The 19,461-nt window shown below is 40.4% G+C and overlaps 1 protein-coding gene across 1 annotated transcript in view; it reads left to right on the forward strand.

Annotated features, from left to right (window-relative positions):
* The first annotated feature begins 320 nt into the window (after window positions 1-320).
* Window positions 321-19,461, forward strand: part of EDC3 (enhancer of mRNA decapping 3) — a 56,366-nt gene continuing 37,225 nt past the window's right edge. Inside the window, exons 1-3 of the mRNA XM_040642996.1 lie at window positions 321-468; window positions 14,901-15,082; window positions 18,556-18,875. Of these exons, the coding sequence (XP_040498930.1) occupies window positions 14,919-15,082; window positions 18,556-18,875 (484 nt within the window). The 5' untranslated portion in view covers window positions 321-468; window positions 14,901-14,918. The remainder of the gene's footprint in view (window positions 469-14,900; window positions 15,083-18,555; window positions 18,876-19,461) is intronic.

Raw genomic sequence — 19,461 nt, forward strand, 5'->3', positions numbered from 1 at the left:
ACTCTCTCCTCCCCAACGTCCTCCGCTCTTCTTCGGGGATAAGCCCAAGGGGTCTGGTTGGAAAGCGGGAACTTTTCATCAGGACTGCGCGAGATAGGGGGGTCCCCCAAGTCTCTGGGTGGGAGAGTGGGGCAGGACGCCAACTCCAACCAGGCCTCTACTCGACAAAAGTAGGCGGGGCTCACAAAACGGACGCCTAGGCGCGGAGGAGGAAGGCGGCAGCCCCCGCTCTCTCCCCGCTCTCCTAACCTCTCAAATTTCCCGGGCGCCCCGCCCCCTAACAGCGTGCCCTCCGGTTTCCGAGGCGTCGCGCCGGAAGTGACCTCACGGCGGTGGCGTGGAGACGCGGGGCGTTTCCGGCCGCGGCTGTGGGGGTGGGTGTGGAGAAGCCCCTCAGCCTCTGGGTCTTCTGTTGCGGGGTCCGCTTGGCGACGTGTGCGGAGGAGGCGGCGGCCAGACGGCGTAGAGGTGGGAGCGAGGGGCGGCTGGGCTGTGGGCGCTCGCCGGAGGGGGCTTCCGGGCTTGCCAGGCGGGTTTGCTTTTAGGCGTCGGGGTTCCAGGCCTTGTAGACTTTCATCGAGGCCGGCGCGAGCTGGGGGCCAGGTCCCAGGGTTTGCCTCAGGGGCTATGGATTGAGGTGGGAGGCTGAGGGCATCAGGGTTCTAAATAGCCTTGGGAATCGTGTGAGGTGGGAGGCATGAGCGGCCTAGACTTTCGGTTTCGCCTCGTTGATGGCCGCTGCAGCACCCCCACTCTTTGCTTCTTGCCTCAGTGTCCTTTTGCACAGTCGAGTAGGGTGGCATGGAACGGCGCGGGTACCACATCCGTGACCGATAGCTTGCGGATAGAGGTGAACTGGGGTCTGAGAGGGAAGGTTGGTTGAGAAATTAATGATACCCGCCCGGGCGCAGCTTCTTGATTCTTTCCAGCTGTCGGTGTTAAGTCTGAGCTTCTTTAAGTGCTCTTTGTGTGATGTTTTATCAGTAATTGGCTTGTAGAGTGGTTCAGATGTTTTGGCGTGTGCGAGGCAGAGTCCTCGCCTGCTTGGCCAGTTGGTTTTCAGTGAGTCTCCCAATTCCAGAGCCAGGAGGACTCCTAACAGTTCTCTCCTGTGGTTACGGATGAGGAGTCAGAATAGTTTTTGTTCTCTTCCCTAGCCACAGACTAAACTGATTTCAGTCTGCTGTCAAATACAGGTCTTACTAACATCAGAACATAAATGACTGTCTCTGAGCCGGTTAGTGTTTCAACTGGAAACCTCAGATGGATTCTAGGCTTTTTTTAAATGAATGGCAGATTAGGTGTACCGAGTTCAAAATTCCTGTTGGTTTCTCTGTAGGGAATGAAGATGATTACAAATAACATAACTTTTTGATTACTGAGAATTTTTTTGGTGGAGCTTCCTTGTGGGGGTAGGGCTGCGGGTCTAGCAGAGTGTGTTTCAAACTTTTTTGACCTGGAACCCGCAGTTAGAAACATTTACATTATGACTTAATGTGCTCCCAGCATGCACAGAGTACACCCCCACCCCCAAAGTTTACCCTTTCTGTATATGATGCCCTTTGATATTTTATATTTCATTAAAAGAAAAAAAAGTTGATTGCAACTCACTAAATTGACTGCTAATATATCTGACCGCTAAATACCCGTATTTTGAAAAACAATGGACTAGAAAATGTTTAAAATATCTGTAGTTCCTGAGATGCTGTAATTAACGCAAAGTGGAAAATGTGTCCTTTTTCTCTCCTTAATAGCCAGAGGAGCAGGGGTGCTAGAGTTATAAATTCCCCCAGAACAACAGGAAAGGACATTCAAATTGGTATCTCAAAGGAATATAGGGATAGTGTGTCAGAATTTTAGCAAGGCATTTGTTAAGTCTTTTATGATGACGTGGTGGGTGAGATAGGGCAATTTGCCAGATTGTGGTAAAATTGGATGGAATCCTGGTTTTGAGCATCAGTGTCTGGAGGGGTTTGATTTGTGGATACAACTTACAGCTGGGATTCTGGTGAGTTGAGGCTATATCACGTTCTTTATGTATTGCAAGCCTTATCTGGAAGGTGTGCTTACCAGATTTGTTGCCTTTGTGAAGTGAAGAGAGAAAATATTATCAGGTTAATCTCAAGATTTGTCCAATGCAGTTTAATGAAATGGAAGGGTCATATACATGTGAGAAATTTCAGTTGGGTCCAAAAAGGCAATTATACCAGCTAATGAAGGTAGAGATGTGACTTAGAGGGGCTTCAAGTGGAGTCTCAGTCATCTGGATCAGTGATGTGGTTAGAATTGAGGTGACCTGCGGTAGTAGATTACATTAGGAGAGTGTAGAATCTAGAAGAAGAAAGGAAGGTTGACCCCAGCGCTGGTTGGCTCTGTCCTGGAGTGTTAGGTTTATGCCTGGATACTCTACAAGAGTAAGTTAATGTGGGGGTAGAAGTTTAAAGGAGTTGGAATTTGTCATATTTTCAAAAATAATTTTTTATTGGTTGTCTGAAAATACGGTGGAGTTGTTTTGGCATGAATGATTCTTTTTCCCTTGTTACTCAGGTCTTAAAACATGTTTTTAGTGTTCAGAACATTAGAAAATCTATGTATGCCACCTTAAGTTGTCATTTGAAATTTTTCATCATAAATTTAAGTAGTTTAAATAGTTTAGGATGTCATTTTTGACATGTAAATATTGACTTAAAAAAAAATAAATACAAAGGGCGCCTGGGTGGCTCAGTCGATTAAGTGTCTGCCTTCGACTCAGGTCATGATCCCAGGGTCCTGGGATGGAGCCCTCAGATCAGGCTCCCTGCTTGGTGGGGAGACTGCTTCTCTCTCTCCTTCTGCTGCTCCCCCTGCTTGTGCTTGAGCGCTTTCTATCTTTGTTAAATAAATATCTTTAAATAAAAAAATAAATACAAAATAAATACAAAGTTATCTAAATACACAATTTGATGTTTTTATTTAATTTTATTTTTGAAGTAGCTCCATACGCAATGTGGGGCTTGAACTCACAACCCCAAGATCAAGAGCCACATGCTCTACTGACTGACTCAGCCAGGTGCCCCTTAATGTTTTTAAAGTGTGCAAATAACCTTTTCTATATTAAAAAAACCGTCTTAAGATATGTATAAGATATGGGGTGCCTGGGTGGCACAGCGGTTGAGCGTCTGCCTTCGGCTCAGGGCGTGATCCCCGCGTTATGGGATCGAGCCCCACATCAGGCTCCTCTGCTATGAGCCTGCTTCTTCCTCTCCCACTCCCCCTGCTTGTGTTCCCTCTCTCGCTGGCTGTCTCTATGTCTGTTGAATAAATAAAATCTTAAAAAAAAAAAAAAGATATGTATAAGATATGTAGACGTGGTGTATTACATTACTTGAATTTTGAATGTTAAACCAATCTTGTGTTCCTGGAATGAACCCCACTTAGTCATGGTGTATATATTTTTAATATGTTGCTGAATTTAATTTGCTAATATTTTGTTAAGGATTTTCATGTCTGTGTTCATGAGGGATACTGAAGTTTTCTTATGATGTCTTTGGCTTTAGTATCAGAGTGATAGTACCTTCATAAAATGAGTTGGGAGATGTTACTTTCTTTTATTTTCTGAAAGAGTTTGTGTAGCATTTCTTATTTTTCTATGTTTGATAGAATTTACCAGTGAAGTCTTCTGGGCCTGGGCTTTTCTTTGTGGGAAGATTTTTAATTAGTAATTCAGTTTGTTTCTTTTTTTTTTTTTTTTTAAGACTTTATTTATTTGACAGACAGAGAGGAGCACACAAGCAGGGGGAGCAGCAGGCAGAGAGGAAGAGGGAGAAGCAGGCTCTCTGATGAGCAGGGAGCCAGATGCAGGGCTGGATTCCAGGACCCCAGGTTTATGACCTGACTCAAAGGCAGATGCTTAACCGACTGAGCCAGCCAGGCACCCTGCCCCCCACCTTTTAAAAATTTGTTTATTTATAATCTCTATACCCAATATGGGGCCCAAGCTCTGGACCTCAGGATCGAGAGTCACATGCTCTACCCACTGAGCCAGCCAGGCACCCCACTAATTCAGTTTCTTTACTTGATACAGGTCTATCCAGATTTTCTGTTCTTGAGTCACTTTTGGTGATTTGTATTATACTGGGGATTTGTCTATTTCATATTTTTCCTTTTTTAAAAGATTTATTTATTTTAGAGAATGTGAGAGTATAGGAGTGGGAGAGGGAGAGCTTGAGTGGACTCCACATTGAGCTCAGGGGCTTGATCTCACAACCCCAGCCAAAATCAGCAGTCCAAGGCTCAACCGACTGAGCCACTGAGGCACTCCCAAGTGTGGTTGTGTTCTAATAAACCTTGATTGGTAGTGGGTCCTATTTGGCTCATGGGCTGTAGTTTTCGGACTTATGTCCTAAAGTAATAAATTTTATGGTTGAAAATCTTTTGATAATCCAATTACGTGGGCTGATCAGGTTTATGAAAGAGTGTGGAAACTGATTCCCTTGCTTTTTTATCTTTGTGTACCCCTAAAGGTATGTGTGTTTCAGTTGGAGATTGGGATTTCATTTCCAAGATGTAGAGAATTTGTTTTTGTAGTTGCATTTTTGTAGTTTTGTTTGGGTGAGAATGGAGGTGGCCCTCACATTATGATTTTCTAGGGCCATAACTCAAGTCCTTTATCTGGTCAATATTTCTGCTAAAAGGAGACATTTGAAATAAAATTTACTAATGATAGAAACTATGTAGATTATCTCATTTAATCTCAACAATGGTTGTGTGAGGTTGTGGTATAGTTGGTATAATAGCCATTTTATAGTTGAGACAGTTGAGACTCAGATTAGGGTAATTTGCTCAGGTCAGCGCTGGTAAATGGTGAAGTCCAGAAGTGAATCTGGGCCTGTGATGTCTGACTTAAGAAGTCCATGCCCTTTTCACTATGCTGCTTTTTATGGAAGATCTGGAATTAGTACTAGGATTGTACTGGATGTTTTTTTAAGGTCTCTGCCATTCCCAAGATTTTGATTAAACAGCTTTCCAGATAATTGTGTGGAAAAATACCTAGTTTTTCAGAAGTCTGTAACTAACCACTTACTCATGTACAGCTGTTGATTATAGCCGTCCTTAGTGGACCAGAGCTTTTCCTTGGATCTGAACGGTGTGCGTTGTCTGATGTGGCAGATGAAATGGAAGTTGATTGGTCTGTAATTGGCAAGTTATTCATTTGTAGTTTATGAATTATTTTGGCAACTGCCTCAGTTGCATTGTGGGTAGAAGATCATTTAGGGCTACCCCACTTTGTTATCTAAAGGCTTCTTATGGGTCGCCTGGGTGGCTCAGTCGGTTAAGTGTCTGCCTTCGGCTCAGGTCGTGGTCTCAGGGTCCTGGGATCGAGTCCCACATCGGACTCCCTGCTCAGCAGAGAGTCTGCTTCTCTCTCTCTCTCTCTCTCTCTGACCCTCCTCCCCGCTTGTCCCGCCGCCAACCCTCTCTCTCAAAAAAAAAAAAAAACACCATTTTTTTTTTTTTAAAGGCTTCTTAAGAGAGAAATGATACAGAGAAGTCTCATCCTTAATGGGGAAATATTGATAGTTTAGCATTTGGGCAGAATAGTCCATACATACTCTAGGACCTCCTGTGTAATATGGCCAGCATAAATGGGTACATTTGTTCCCCACAAAGACAAATTCAGAAATGTTTAATTCTTTATTCATGATAGCCCCCCAAACTGGAAATAACCCAGCTGTCTGTCACCAGTAGGATGGGTTTATACATTGAGGCATCGTTATAGGACAGTATGTAGCCATGAGAAAGAACGAACTGTTGATACATACAGCAACAAGGATGAATCTCACTGGTATAATATTGAGCAAAAGAAGCCAAACATTTTTAAAAAGAACGTTTATGATTCCATTTACATGAAGTTCGAAAACAGGCTAAACTTATCTTTTGTGTTAGATATCAGAATAATGGCTACCTTTGTGGGGACACACTGGAACCTTTCGGGGTGTTTCGAATAGTCTATGTCTTGAATTAGGTGGTGGTTATGTGGGTGAATTGGTATGCAAAAATTCATTCAGCTGTACACTTAAAATACGTAGACTTATATATATTATACCTTGATGGAAAAGTAGAAAGTAAAAGGCATCAAAGATTGGTCTCCTTGTGGCTCCTAGATCTCCTGCTTTAGCTGTTGCTCTTCTTTTGACATGAAGGTGTTAGTGCTATCATTGGTGAAGGCCCTTCCTTAGTGTGTTCATTTGATTGGGAACCCAGATGGTGGCACTCACTTGTTTTAGATTCACCGTTTTCAGTTAATAGAGGAGTTTTCTTTATAGAATAAACCTTTTTGATGAGTTTTGAATAATGCATTAATGTTGTATTTTACATAGAAGGAAGTTTCTGATAATAAAAAGAAAGGGCAATTTGTTACATGTTGAGTAGTTACTTTTTAAAAAGTTTCTATTGTAGAACTGGCAGTCCACATTTTGAAACTATTAAAAAGTCTACTCAGTTATTAACACTATAAACTTGAACATACAACATCAGTGTCTTTTAAAATTATAGTTGACATACAGTGTTTTTAAATTATAGTTGACATACAATGTTATATTTGTTTCAAGTGTACAACTCAGTGATTTGACAATTCTGTACATCACACTATGCTCACCATGGTGAGTATAGGTACCGTCTGTCACCATACACTGTTGTTACAATATTATTATTATTATTATTATTAAGATTTTATTTATTTTGTTTGACAGAGACAGGGAACACAAGCAGGGGGAGTGGGAGAGGGAGAAGCAGGCTTCCTGATGAGCAGTGTTTGTACACCACATCTTATATATTCATCTGTCAGTGTGCACTTAAGTTCATTTCCATTTCTTGGCTATTGTAAATAATGCTGCAGTGATATAGGGGTGCATATATCTTTTTGTTTTTTTAAGATTTTATTTATTTTGAGAGAGAGAGAAAGCACAAACAGAAGGAGGGGCAGAGGGAGAAGCAGGCTCCCTGCTGAGCAGGGATCCTGACGTGGGGCTGATTCCAGGACCCTGGGATCATGACCTGAGCCTAAGGCAGACACTTAACCAACTGAGCCACCCAGGTGCCCTGTATGGTATTTCTACTTTTAATTTTTTAGGAACTTCCATACTGTTTTCCACGGTGGTTGCACCGGTTTACATCCCCACCAACTGCATGAGGGTTCTCTTTTCTCCATATCCTTTGTTGTTTCTTGTCTTTTTCATACTGGTTATTTTGACAGGTGTGATATGATACCTCATTGTAGTTTTGATTTGTATTTCCCTGATGATTAGTGATGTTGAGCATCTTTTTTCAGGGGTCGGCCATCTGTATGTCTTCTTTGGAAAAATGTCTTTTCAGATCCTTTGGCCATCTTTAATCAGATTATTTGTATTTGTTGTGTAAGTTCTTTACATATTTTGGATATTAAACCCTTATTGGATATATCATTTGCAAATGTTTTCTCCCATTAGTAGGCTACCTTTTCCTTTTGTTGGTTTCCTTTCCTGTGCAAAAGCTTTTTATTTTGGTTCAACATCAGTGCCTTTTTTTTTTTTTTTAAGAGAGAAAGCACGCATGAATGTGGGGAGGGGCAGAGGGAGAGGGACAGGCAGACTCCCCGCTAAGTGTGGAACCTGATGCAGGGCTCCATCCCAGGACCCCAAGATCATGACCTGAGCCAAAGTCACACTTAACCAATTGAGCTACCCAGGCGCCCCTTATCATTAGTCTTAAAGATGCATGTTGAATGGGGAAGAAATAAAAGTCTTTCACATCTGATTAATTACTGATATTCAAAAAAATTCTTGTTATTACAGGTGTCATTCTGCATCTATCTAATACAAGCATTAGAGTAGGATTATGATGGAGTATAAGTGATAGGAAAGGAAATTCATACTTTTCTGATAGTAGACAAAGTCTTGTTAAAACATGGGAAATAAGCCTAAAGTGTGTGTATTTTGTGCCTTTTACCATCATCAGTGTTGTGGAAATTGTGTTGCATTGGAAATTCACCTGATCTTGAATTCTTATATTGATAATTATTGCAGCTAAATGATGAGTATGTAGGGTTCATTATGCTGTTCTGTCTACATTTGTGTATGTTTGAAATTTTTTATAAAATGTAAAAAAAAAAATCTTACGATTGAGCCTGCTAATACATTCTTTTGTGTTCTGTCCGCCTAGTTTTCTGATACGGCTTAGTTAGATCACAGGAAAATAACCTGAGTTTTCTCTTTAGGTTTTTGTGTTTGATGGGTGAAACTCTTTTTTCCCCCCACAAGCGTGTTTATTTTTCCTTCGTTAGACCTCTATATTTTATGTAGGTATGTTTCTTTTTTTAAAAAAATAATTTGAGAGAGAGCAAGTGAGAGGGGGCAGGGGGAGAGAGAATCTGCGCTGAGCGCAGAGCCCCATTTGGGGCTTGATCTCAGAACCTCAAGATCATGACCTGAGCTGAAACCAAAGGTCTGAAGCTTAACCGACTGAGTCACCCAGGTGCCCCTTATGTAGGTATATTTCTGAAATTGATATTTGAAGACAGCGTGAAATGCTATTCTATTTCTTTTTTTATTTTTCATGGAGAACCCTAAGCAATATTTCATTTTGTATTTAATATTGTATGTTATGTGTTTATGCTTGTGTACTATTTCCTGACTTCCTTCTGTGTGTAGGGCAGTGTTAGATTCTGTATCTTACACAGGATTTTGCATAGAGTATGCTTAAAGGGTATTATGATTTTAGAACCATTTCCAAGAAGAGCCACGACATTTAGGTATAAATAGATACTCTAGATTTTCAGTGATTAACTTCTGTCAGATTTATTACATGTAGTTCATTCATTGATTGGATAAATATTTGAGTTCCTTTTTCATTGTAGGCACTCTGTTGGCTGAACAAGACAAGGTTCCTTGCCCTCATGAAGCTTACATTTTAGTGGGGTGATACAACATAAACCAAAAAGATAATTCATGTAGTGATGAATTTTGAGATCATAACAGAAGGTGAGGTGTTGAAGAGTGATGGGGAGTAGGGACATTAGATTGGGGTAGCCAGGGAAGGCCTCCTTGGGCTGGTTACGTTTTAGCAGATACCAGAAAGACAAGATAGAACTAGCTATTCATAGAGTTTTGTTGTAGCGTCTTTTTTTTCCTTTTTGTTGAGTAGTGTTCTGTTGTATAATACCATGATTTGTTCAGTCTCTTCTCCTTTTCCCAGTTCTCCTGATTTTGTGAATAAAGCTGCTTTGTACATTTGTGTACAAGTTCTTTTGTGAATATGTTTTCATTTTTCTTGGGCAAATTCTGGGGATGAAAATTTGGGTCATAAGTGTGTGTTTAATATTATAAGAAACTGCTAAACTCTTTTCCAAAGTTGTATCATTTTACACTGTCAGCAATGTATGGGGGTTCCAGTTGCTCCACATCACACACATTTGGTATTACCCTACCAGCCATTTTAATTTTAAACCATTTGTAGTGGATGTAAAATGGTATCTTACAGTGTTTTCCCCAACTTAATGATTTTTTGTTGTTGTAAAATACATCTGAAAGTTACCGTTTTTAAGTGTGCCGTTCAGTGACGTTGAGTACACTCACGTTGTTGTGCCACCATCACCACCATCCGGCTCCAGAACTTTTTCAGGCTCCCAAAGTGAAATTCTGTACCCATTAAACAATAATTTACCATTCCCTGTTCACACCATTCCCTGTTCCCCAAGCTGTGGCAGCCACCTTCTACTTTCTGTCTCTGGGATAGAGTAGTCTCTTGTGATGAGTAGACTCTTGACTACTCTAGGAACCTCATGCAAGTGGACTCATACACGATTTGTGCTTTCATGTCTGGCTTATTTATTTCACTTCTCATAATGTCTTCAAGATTCGTCTCTGCTGTAACATATTATCAGAACTTCTTTTTAAGACTGAATGATATTCTACTGTATGTGTTTGCCACATTTTATTTATCCATTCATCTATCGTGGACATATGAGTTGTTTAATTTGCATTGGCCTGGTAATTAATGATGTTGAGCAGCCCTTCCTATGTTTCTTCGTCATTCAGATAATTTCTGTTGCTCATTTTTAAAAAAATGTTTCCTTTTTATTGCTGATTTGTAAATATTCCTTATGTATTCTGGTTATAAGTCCTTTATCAGATATATTGATTGTGTTTTCTCCTTGACTTGCTTGACCTTTTTTTTCCCCCTCTTGTTTTGGGATGGTAAGAGAAGAGGGCAGAAACTTCTTTTTGCTTCTTGAAGTACTTCGCTTGGCTGCCTGGGAGGTAGCCTCCATTGAAGTGATTTTGGGATGTGGCTAGGTTATGTGGAATACCTTCCTAAATATTTTATTACATTACCATTATTTCATTATTTATTATTTATTTACTTTTTTTGTGGGGCGGGGGAGAGACAGAGGTGGGGGGAGAGGGAGAGAGAGACTCTTAGCAGGGGTCCCAGTGTGGGGCTCAGTGTCACAACCCTGAGATCATGACCTAAGCTGAAATCAAGAGTCAGATGCTTAACTGATTGAGTCACCCAGGTGCCCCCAATATTTGTGCTTCTTATTTCTTGTTCTATTGCACTGAGTAGAACTTTTAAATTTTGATGAAATCTATTCATCAGATTTTTTTCTTTTACAATTAGTACTTATTTGTGTTTTCTCTAAGAAAGCTGTCTCCCCCAAGGTCACTAAGATACTCCAATTTTTGTTTTCCTAGTAGCTTAAGTTTTAGCTTTTATGTTTAGATAGTTTGTTTCAAATCGATTTTTTGTGTCTGATGTGGGATAGGAATAGGAGGTTGTTTTTCCTCATATATGTCCAGTTCTAGCACCATTTATTGAAAAATACTTGGATTTCTTCATTGATTTATCTTGGTGCCTTGATCAGTAGTCAGTGTGGGTCTGTTTCTGGACTGTGTTCTATTCCATTGATCTATTTGCCTATCCTTGCACCAACACCATACTGATTTCTTTCTTAAGATTTTATTTGCAGGGGAAGGGCAGGGAGAGGGACAAGCCGACTGTGCTGAGTGCAGAGCCTGGCTTGGGGCTCAACCTCATGACGCCTAGATCCTGACCTCAGCCAAAACCAAGAGTTGGCTGCCCAAATGACTGAGCCACCCAGGTGCCCCAACACCACACTGATTTCTGTAGCTTTATAACAAATCTTGAAATAAAGTGGTATAAAACATCTAGCCTTGTTTTATATTCTCATGATTATTTTGGCTATTCTAAGTATTTTGCATTTCCATATACATTTTAAAACCAGTTTTTCAGTTTCTTCTAAAGACCAGCTGGGATTTTTATTGATGTCTGCGTTTGGCCCATAGATCAATTTGGGGAGAATTGACAACATTGAGCTCTTTGATTTATGTAGGTGGTGCATCTCTTCATTTATTTCGGTCTTTTAATTTTTCTCAGGGGCCTTTTGTAGTTTTCATTATAGAAGTTCTGCACATTTTTCATTAGATTTATTCTTAAGTACTTTATGTTTTTTAATACAATTATAAGTAGTATTTTAAAATTTCAGTTTCAGGGCACCTGTGTGGCTCGGTTGGGCATCTGCCTTTGGCTCAGGTTGTGGTCCTGGGGTCCTGGGTTCCAGTCCTGCGTTGGATTCCTTGCTCAGCGGCAGTCTGCTTCTCCCTCTGCCCCTTCCCCTGCTTGCGCTGTCACTTGCTATCTCTTTCTCAAATAAATAAAATCTTTAAAAAAATTTCATCTTCAGTGTTTTTGTTGCTTTTGTAAAGATTATAGTTTATTTTAGCTTGTATCCTATGACTTGCTAAATTAGTTTATTCTAGTAGGATTTTTTTAATTTGGTACATTTCTTAGGGTTTTCTACATATACAGTCAGTCATATGGCTTAAAATTAAGACATTTTTAGTTCTTCCTTTCCAGCATTTGTGTTGCTTTTTTTTTTTTTTTTTAAGATTTTATTTATTTATTTGAGAGTGAGAGAGCAGAGTGTGTGGTGAGGGGCAGAGGGAGAAGCAGACTCCCTGCTGAACATTGTTTTTTTTTTTTTAATTAAAGTTTTTACTTGAGATAATTGTAGATTCGTATGCACTTGTAAGGAATAATACAGGAAGATTCCATATACCCCTCCCAGTTTTCCTCATTGATAACATTTTCAAAACCTGTAATACAGTGTCGCTACCAAGATATTGACATTAATGTGGTCAAGGTACAGAATATTCCCATTTGTACAAGGATCCCTCATGTTGCCCCTTTTATAGCCATCCTCATTTCCCTCCTGTCTCCACCCCTCCCTGAACCCTGGGAACCACTCATCTCCATGTCTGTAGTTTGTCATTTCAAGAATGTTAACACAGATTGAATCATACAGAATGTAACTTTGGGGGTTGGCTTTTTAACTTTTTCTCCATGGTATGGGTGTACCACAGTTCGTTTAACCATTCAGCCATCGAAGGTCATCTCGGTTTCTAGTTTGGGGCTGTTTGTGTAACTTAAGTCTTCCTTTCTCTGGAATAAATGACCAGTGGTGCAGTTGCTGATCATGTAGTAGTTGCAAGTTTATATATTTTTTTATAGATTGCCAAATTGTTTACCAAAATGGCTACATGAGCAATGTATGAAAAATCCGTTTTTTCCACTTCCTTTCCAGGACTTGGTATTGTCACTATTTTTTTTTAAGCCACTCTGGTGGGTGTGTAGTGATACCTCACGGTAGTTTTAATGTGCATTTCCCTAATGGTTAATGACATTGAACATCTTTGCATGTGCTTGCTTGCTGTCTGTATATCTTCTAGGTTGAAATGTCTTTGTGTTTTTTTACCTTTTTTTTTATTGGATTGTTTGGTTTTTTTACTACTGGGTTTTGAGAGTTCTTTATATATTCTAGATATTAGTCCTTTGTCTTTTCCAGATATGTGGTTTGCAGATATTTTTTTCCCAGCCTGTGGCTTGTGTTTTTTTTTTCCCTCCTAACAGGGTCTTTTGCAGAACAAAAGTTTTTAGTTTGCGAGAACTCCAGTGTATCAGTTTGTGTTTTTATAGATTATGCTTTTGGTGTCTAAGAACCTTTTGCCTCACCCTAGATCTTGAAGGTTTCTATTATGTTTTCCCTTAAAGTTTTATGGTTTGACATACTACATTTAAGTCTATAATCATTTTTAGTAAATGTGTAAATTATGAGACTTAGGTCAAGGTTTGTTTTTTACTGATGGATACCCGTTTGCTCCAGCACCATTTGTAAAAGCTGTGTTACCTTTGTGGAATTACTTTTGCACTTTGTCAAAATCAGTTCGGGGCCTATTTTGTGTGGGTCTATTTCTGGGTTTTCTATCCTATTCCCTTGATTTATATATCTGTCCTCCCACGTAGTCTTGATTACTATACATATAATAAGTATTGAAATTGGGTAGACTGATTTCCTCCCATTTTCTTGTCACAATTGATTTAGCTATAAATAGTTTGTATGATTTGATGTCTGGGTAAATGTTATCTTTACTACTTGTTCTTTAAAGCAATCATAAAATTATGGTATTCATTAATATGCATGTTCCTTCTGAAAAAAGGTAAAAAAAATTTTTTTTAATTCCAGTGTAGTTAACATACAGTGTTATCTTACTTTGAGGTGTACAGTATAGTGATTCAGCACTATACATAGTGCCCATGAAGATGAGTGTACTCTTAATCCCCTTCACCTGTGTCACCCATCTCCCACCCACCTCTTTTTTGGTAACCATCTGTTCTCTATAGTTAAGAGCCTGTTTTTTATTTGATCTCTTCCCCCCCTTTCCTTGTTTGTTTTTTTAAATTGCATATATGATTGAAATCATAAGGTATTTGTCTTTCTCCAACTGGCTTATCTTTTTTTTTTTTTAAGATTTTACTTATTTATTAGAGAAATGGGGTGGGGGGGCCAAGGGAGAGGGACAAGCAGACTCCCCGCTGAACAGGGAGCCGGACGTGGGCCTTGATCCCAGGACTTCGGGATCGTCACCTGAGCTGAAGGCAGACACTTAACCAACTGAGCCAACCAGGCGCCCCATGACTGGTTTATTTTGGTTAGCATTATACATTCTAGCTCCATCCATGTTTTTGCAAATAGCACGATTTCATTCTTTTTTTATGGCTGAGTAATATTCCATTGTGTGTGTGTGTGTGTGTGTGTGTGTGTGTATGTATGTGTATACACCATATCTGTTCTTTGAATAAATACCCAGTAGTGCAATTACTGGATCATAGGGTAGTGCTATTTTTAATTTTTTGAGGAACCTCCATGCTGTTTTCCATAGTGGCTGTACCAGTTTGCATTCCCATCAAAAGTTTTATTTTTTATACTTTATTACTTCAATTAAGGATGTGACAGAATATGCAAGGTTTTTTTTTTTTTTTTTTTTTTTTAAGATTTATGTGTTGGGGCACCTGGGTTGCTCAGTCAGTTAAGCGTCTGCCTTTGGCTCAGGTCATGATGATCCCAGGATTGGGATAGAGCGTGGCTTCGTGCTCCCTGCTCAGTGGGGAGTCTGCTTCTCCCTTTCCCTTTGCCCCACCCCGCAGTCTTGCTCTCTCTCTCTCTCTTTCAAATCTTTAAAAAAAATAAAAAGATTTATGTATTAGTGTGCATGCACATGGAGGGGGGGGCAGGCAGGGAGGGTTAGAGGGAGAAGGAGAGAAAGAATCCCAAGCAGACTCCTCACTGAGTGCAGGGCCCTATCTCATGACCGTGGGTTCTCCCACAACCCCGAGATCATGACCTGAGCCGAAATCATGACCTGAGCCGAAATCAAGAGTCAGATGCTTAATGGACTGAGTCACCCAGCACGCTCAGAATATGTATTATTAAGCAACACCTGGTTCAGAGCCTGACATAATATTTGCTGAATTTAATGAAAAGTTTGTCTGTTTCTCAAGATTTGCATGGCTCCTTCTCTCTACAGTGGTCTTATATCAGAAACATGGCTACGGATTGGCTGGGCAGTATTGTGTCCATCAACTGTGGAGATAGCTTGGGGGTCTATCAGGGAAGAGTGTCAGCAGTGGATCAGATCAGCCAGACCATTTCTCTCACCCGGCCTTTCCACAATGGAGTGAAGTGCCTCGTGCCAGAAGTCACCTTCAGGTGAGTGTCCTTACTGATTTCTTCAAATCCAGTCTGGTGGTCTGTGGAGCTTGAATCTAGGTCCATTTGCCAATATTCTCTTGCATAGGACTGCTTTTGAGTAGTGTCTTGTCAAGGGTGAGATTTTGCAGTTTTTTTTTTTTTAAAGATTTTATTAATTTGACAGAGAGAGAGGGAACACAAGCAGGGGGAATGGGAGAGGGAAAAGCAGGCTTCCCACTGAGCAGGGGTCCTGATGCGGGGCTCAATCTGAGGACCCTGGGATCATGACCAGAGCCGAAGGCAGACACTTAACTAACTGAGCCACCCAGGTGCCCCAGATTTTGCAGTCCTAATGCTTATAGTCTAGCTGCTGTTTCAGTATAGACTTTGTGTCGTAATTAACTTTCAGCTAATGAATTAGGGTTTGTGAAACCCTTTTTATCTCTGGCAAGCACTCAATATTCATATTTAAATGGGTCAAATTCAGAATAATCTTTCTATTTTCTTAGGCTTTTATTATTTGTGTTTTCTTATACTAAGGCCTTTTCTGATCCCCCCCCCCCACACACACATAAATTGTATCTCTCTTTGTAGATTTGTATTATAATTTGTCTCCAGAAGTGCACTGTCGCCAGTAACTGATGTCCTTAGTTACAGGAACGTATGTTTCTTAGTGATTGTCTGCGGATCGCAAGTTCAGTTGTCTTCCTATCCCTGTTTTCACCAGTTTGTCACAGAATCTCCCACTTCTAGATTAAAATGGCAACAACAACAAAACTGTCAGACAAGAGCTTCCTTGACTTCCTGAACAATACCTTCACTTAATCTTTTCTGTAGGAGTATCCATTCTTAATGTCTTACCCCTTCTGAATGAAGTCTCAATAGAAGACATACCCCCTTTGTGTTCAGGACTACCCTTATCCCATATGCTTTATATACTATTCTTTTCTGTCTCCTTCGACATCATTCTCTGTCTGTTTTGTGCCTTCATTTTCAACCTTCATACCTTGTTTTCCTCTTTGTATTCTAATGTGCCCAGCCTTCCCCACAGTTCACACCCTCCTGCACACCCACACCCACCTACACACACGTGCACACCCACACACCTGCCACACCTTGCGTTTGCCATTACATGCGGCCTGGTCATTTCCCTTCTCTTTATACCCACAGTTCTTTTCAGAGCAAACTGGTCTGTTTTCATTCCCTTTGTGGCCTCATTCTCTAGTCCTTCCTTACCCCCACCATTATCTTTTTTCTAACTTTATCAGTCTTGCTGAACTAGCTCTTGCCCAAGTTACGAATGACCTAATAGCCAAATTCAGTGGCATTGTCTTAATGCTAACCTTATTCAGATGCTCCCTAAGTGTTGAAGTGCCCTCTTTAATTTCTCTGTCACCCCTTTGGGTTTTCTTTCCATGTATTCCTCCATTCCTTTATATCCCCCCGGCACCACATTCCTTTTCTTCTACTCACTTTTTAAGATTGGTTTATTCAACTTTTATTTTTGATTCTTTTCTTAGTCTGCAATCTCCCTAGACTATTTCATGTGTGTACTTCTTACACATTAATGAGACTCCAAATCTTTAATTAAGACCCATTATCTGAGCCCCAGACACTTACTTTGTGTATTGGCCGTTTCCAGGTAGATATCCCAGAAAGTATTTTACATTTAAGATTTTCAAAGCTGGACTCATTATGTCCCCTGCAGGTTTATTCTTCTAAACGTCTGCCCTTAATTGGTGGCTAATGACATCTTTCCAAGTTAGAAACTTAGAATCAGTGTAAATCCTTCTTTTTCTTTGTTCCTCATGTTCAGTTGGTCACCAAACCCTATGGATTCCAAATGTCTCTTGGGTTCATCCTCTCCTCTCCCTTTGCATTGTCACTTGTCCTGTTCATCCCCTCTAATTTCTTGCCTGATCTCCCAATGGGTGTTCTTCCCTCTAGTTTTTCCCCACCTTCTCTAAGCCACTAGAAAAATCTAATGTGATTATGATCTAGCCCCTGATTATCTCCACAGCTTTACCTCTTGGTGGCCCTCCACAAGCATCTTTCCTGTTGGTAACACCATGACATTGGCACTTCCTCAAGTGGGCCACATTTTCTCAATCTCTGAGCCTTGCTCTGTGATGCCCCTCTCCCTACTATACTCTCCTGGGCCAACTCTTATTTTCCTTCCCCACACAGGCTTTGCTTAAATGTAACATCCATCTCTGCCAAAGTAACTTACGTATTTTGCTTTTGGGTTCTCTGGTCCCCTATACACACCTCTGTTATAGTATTTAACACTTTTCATTGTCAACTTTTCCACTGACCAGACTGTTCCTTTTGGGCATGTGTTGCTTTTCATCTCTACTCCATCCCTAGCACAGGGCTTACCATATAGTAAGTACTGTATATATGCTTACCCAGTGACAAAGTGAGTGAATGAATGAAGAAAAGAAAGCCATTGGGCATTCTGGAGATCTAAGATGCTGGTGATAGTTTTGTGATTAACAATTGGTCTCTTTAAAGGCCAGTGCTGTCCATTGACTGTTGGTGCCTGAGCCTTGTCTTTAAGTACTCTTATCACCTTTCCTCACTTTCGTGTCTGATACTTGAATGAAATGGAGCCCTGCCATTAAGAGGTACAGATTTCCAGTTACAAGTAAGTTATAGGGTTGTAAAGTACAGCATAAGGAATACAGTTATTAATATAAAATAACTTTATATGGTGACAGATGGTCACTTGACTTATTGTGGTGATCATTTCACAGTATATATAAATATCAGATCACCACGTTGTACACCTGGAACTAATATCATATTGTGTGTCAACTATACTTGAGTTAGAGAAAAAAACACAGCTCTGCAAAAGTGTAGCTGGTTGCTTTTGATCCCAGTTTCATCATTTTTATTACGGTTAGGGTGTGCGTGTGTGTGTTTTACACCGCCTGTATTATTTTTTAATGCGGTAAGATATCCTTAACATAAAATTCACCATTTTAACCATTTTTCAGTGTACAATTCAGTGGCATTAAGTACGTTCACATAATGTGCAACCATCACCACTCTCCATCTCCAGAACTTTTCCATGCTCCCACACTGACACTTCATACCCCGTAAACACTATAATCCCCCTTCCTCTAGCCCTAATAACCATTTTTTTACTTTCTTTTGCTATGAATTTGACTATTCTAGATATCTCATATAAGTGGGATCATTTAATAATTGTCCCTTTGTGATGGCTTATTTTACTTAGCAGTAGTGTCTTCAGGGTTCATCCATGTTGTAGCACGTGTCAGAATTTCCCTCCTTTTAAAGGTTGAGTAAATATTTCACTGTATGTCTGTACCATATTTTGTTTATCCATTCATCTTAGGGGGACATTTATCCATTCATGAAGGGGATACTTGGGTTTGCATCTTTTGGCTGTTGTCAAGTATGCTGCTATGCACATTGGTTGTGACACTATTACAGTTTTGAGACTTGGACTCTTTTGTGTATTTCAGGGCAGGTGACATTACAGAATTAAAAATTCTGGAGATACCAGGTCCTGGAGAAAACCAACATTTTGGAGACCTTCATCAGACAGAATTAGGCCCATCTGGTGTTGGGTACCAAGTGGGTATCAATCAGAATGGCATGGGCAAGCTGGTGAAGAAGCCAGCCTCTTCCAGCAGTGCCCCTCAGAATATCCCTAAGAGGACAGATGTGAAGAGTCAGGATGTTGCCGTTTCCCCACAGCAGCAGCAGTGCTCAAAGAGCTATGTGGACAGGCACACGGAGTCCCTGAGTCAGTCCAAAAGTTTCCGCCGTCGGCACAACTCTTGTAAGTTGGATTAAGTTGATGTTTCTTCTTAACCTTGTGTTTCATGGCTATGAGCCCTTATCCACTGCTGTTCTTTAAACAGCTTCTTTATTACCCTCATAAAAAAGGATGCTGGCAGAGCTTCACAAAAATGCAGCATGATTGTCTTATTAAGCGAGGCTGGTCTTTCAGGATATTAAGGGGAAGAAAATAAGCTGTTAGAGACTCACACCAGCTCCCTGCCCTCTCCCTCCACTTAACTTCCTTTAAGAAAAGTCAGTGACCTGCCTGGAGTTCACATAGACGAAAGCCGTTATTGTCTTTAATTTGGTCACTGACTGAGGTGCTGATGTTTGAGTTGAGCCTGCACTTGGCTGTTCCGGGGGATTCTTGAACAACTTGTGATTTGGCTTCCATCCTCAAGAAGAGAGGAAGGGACTGGCTTACACGTCCCTGTGATCAGTTTCTGACAGACTACAATTTTAAATTTGCTGTATTCCCTGTCCTTACTGACACATCAAGGAGAAAATGCACAGGTGTATTGGTTGCCCAGTTTTGTTTGGCACTAACAAATTGTTGAATACCATTTACTCACTATGGAACCGTA

This window comes from Ursus maritimus, unplaced genomic scaffold (assembly GCF_017311325.1).
Source record: "Ursus maritimus isolate PB19 unplaced genomic scaffold, ASM1731132v1 scaffold_27, whole genome shotgun sequence".
Lineage (NCBI taxonomy): Eukaryota > Metazoa > Chordata > Mammalia > Carnivora > Ursidae > Ursus > Ursus maritimus.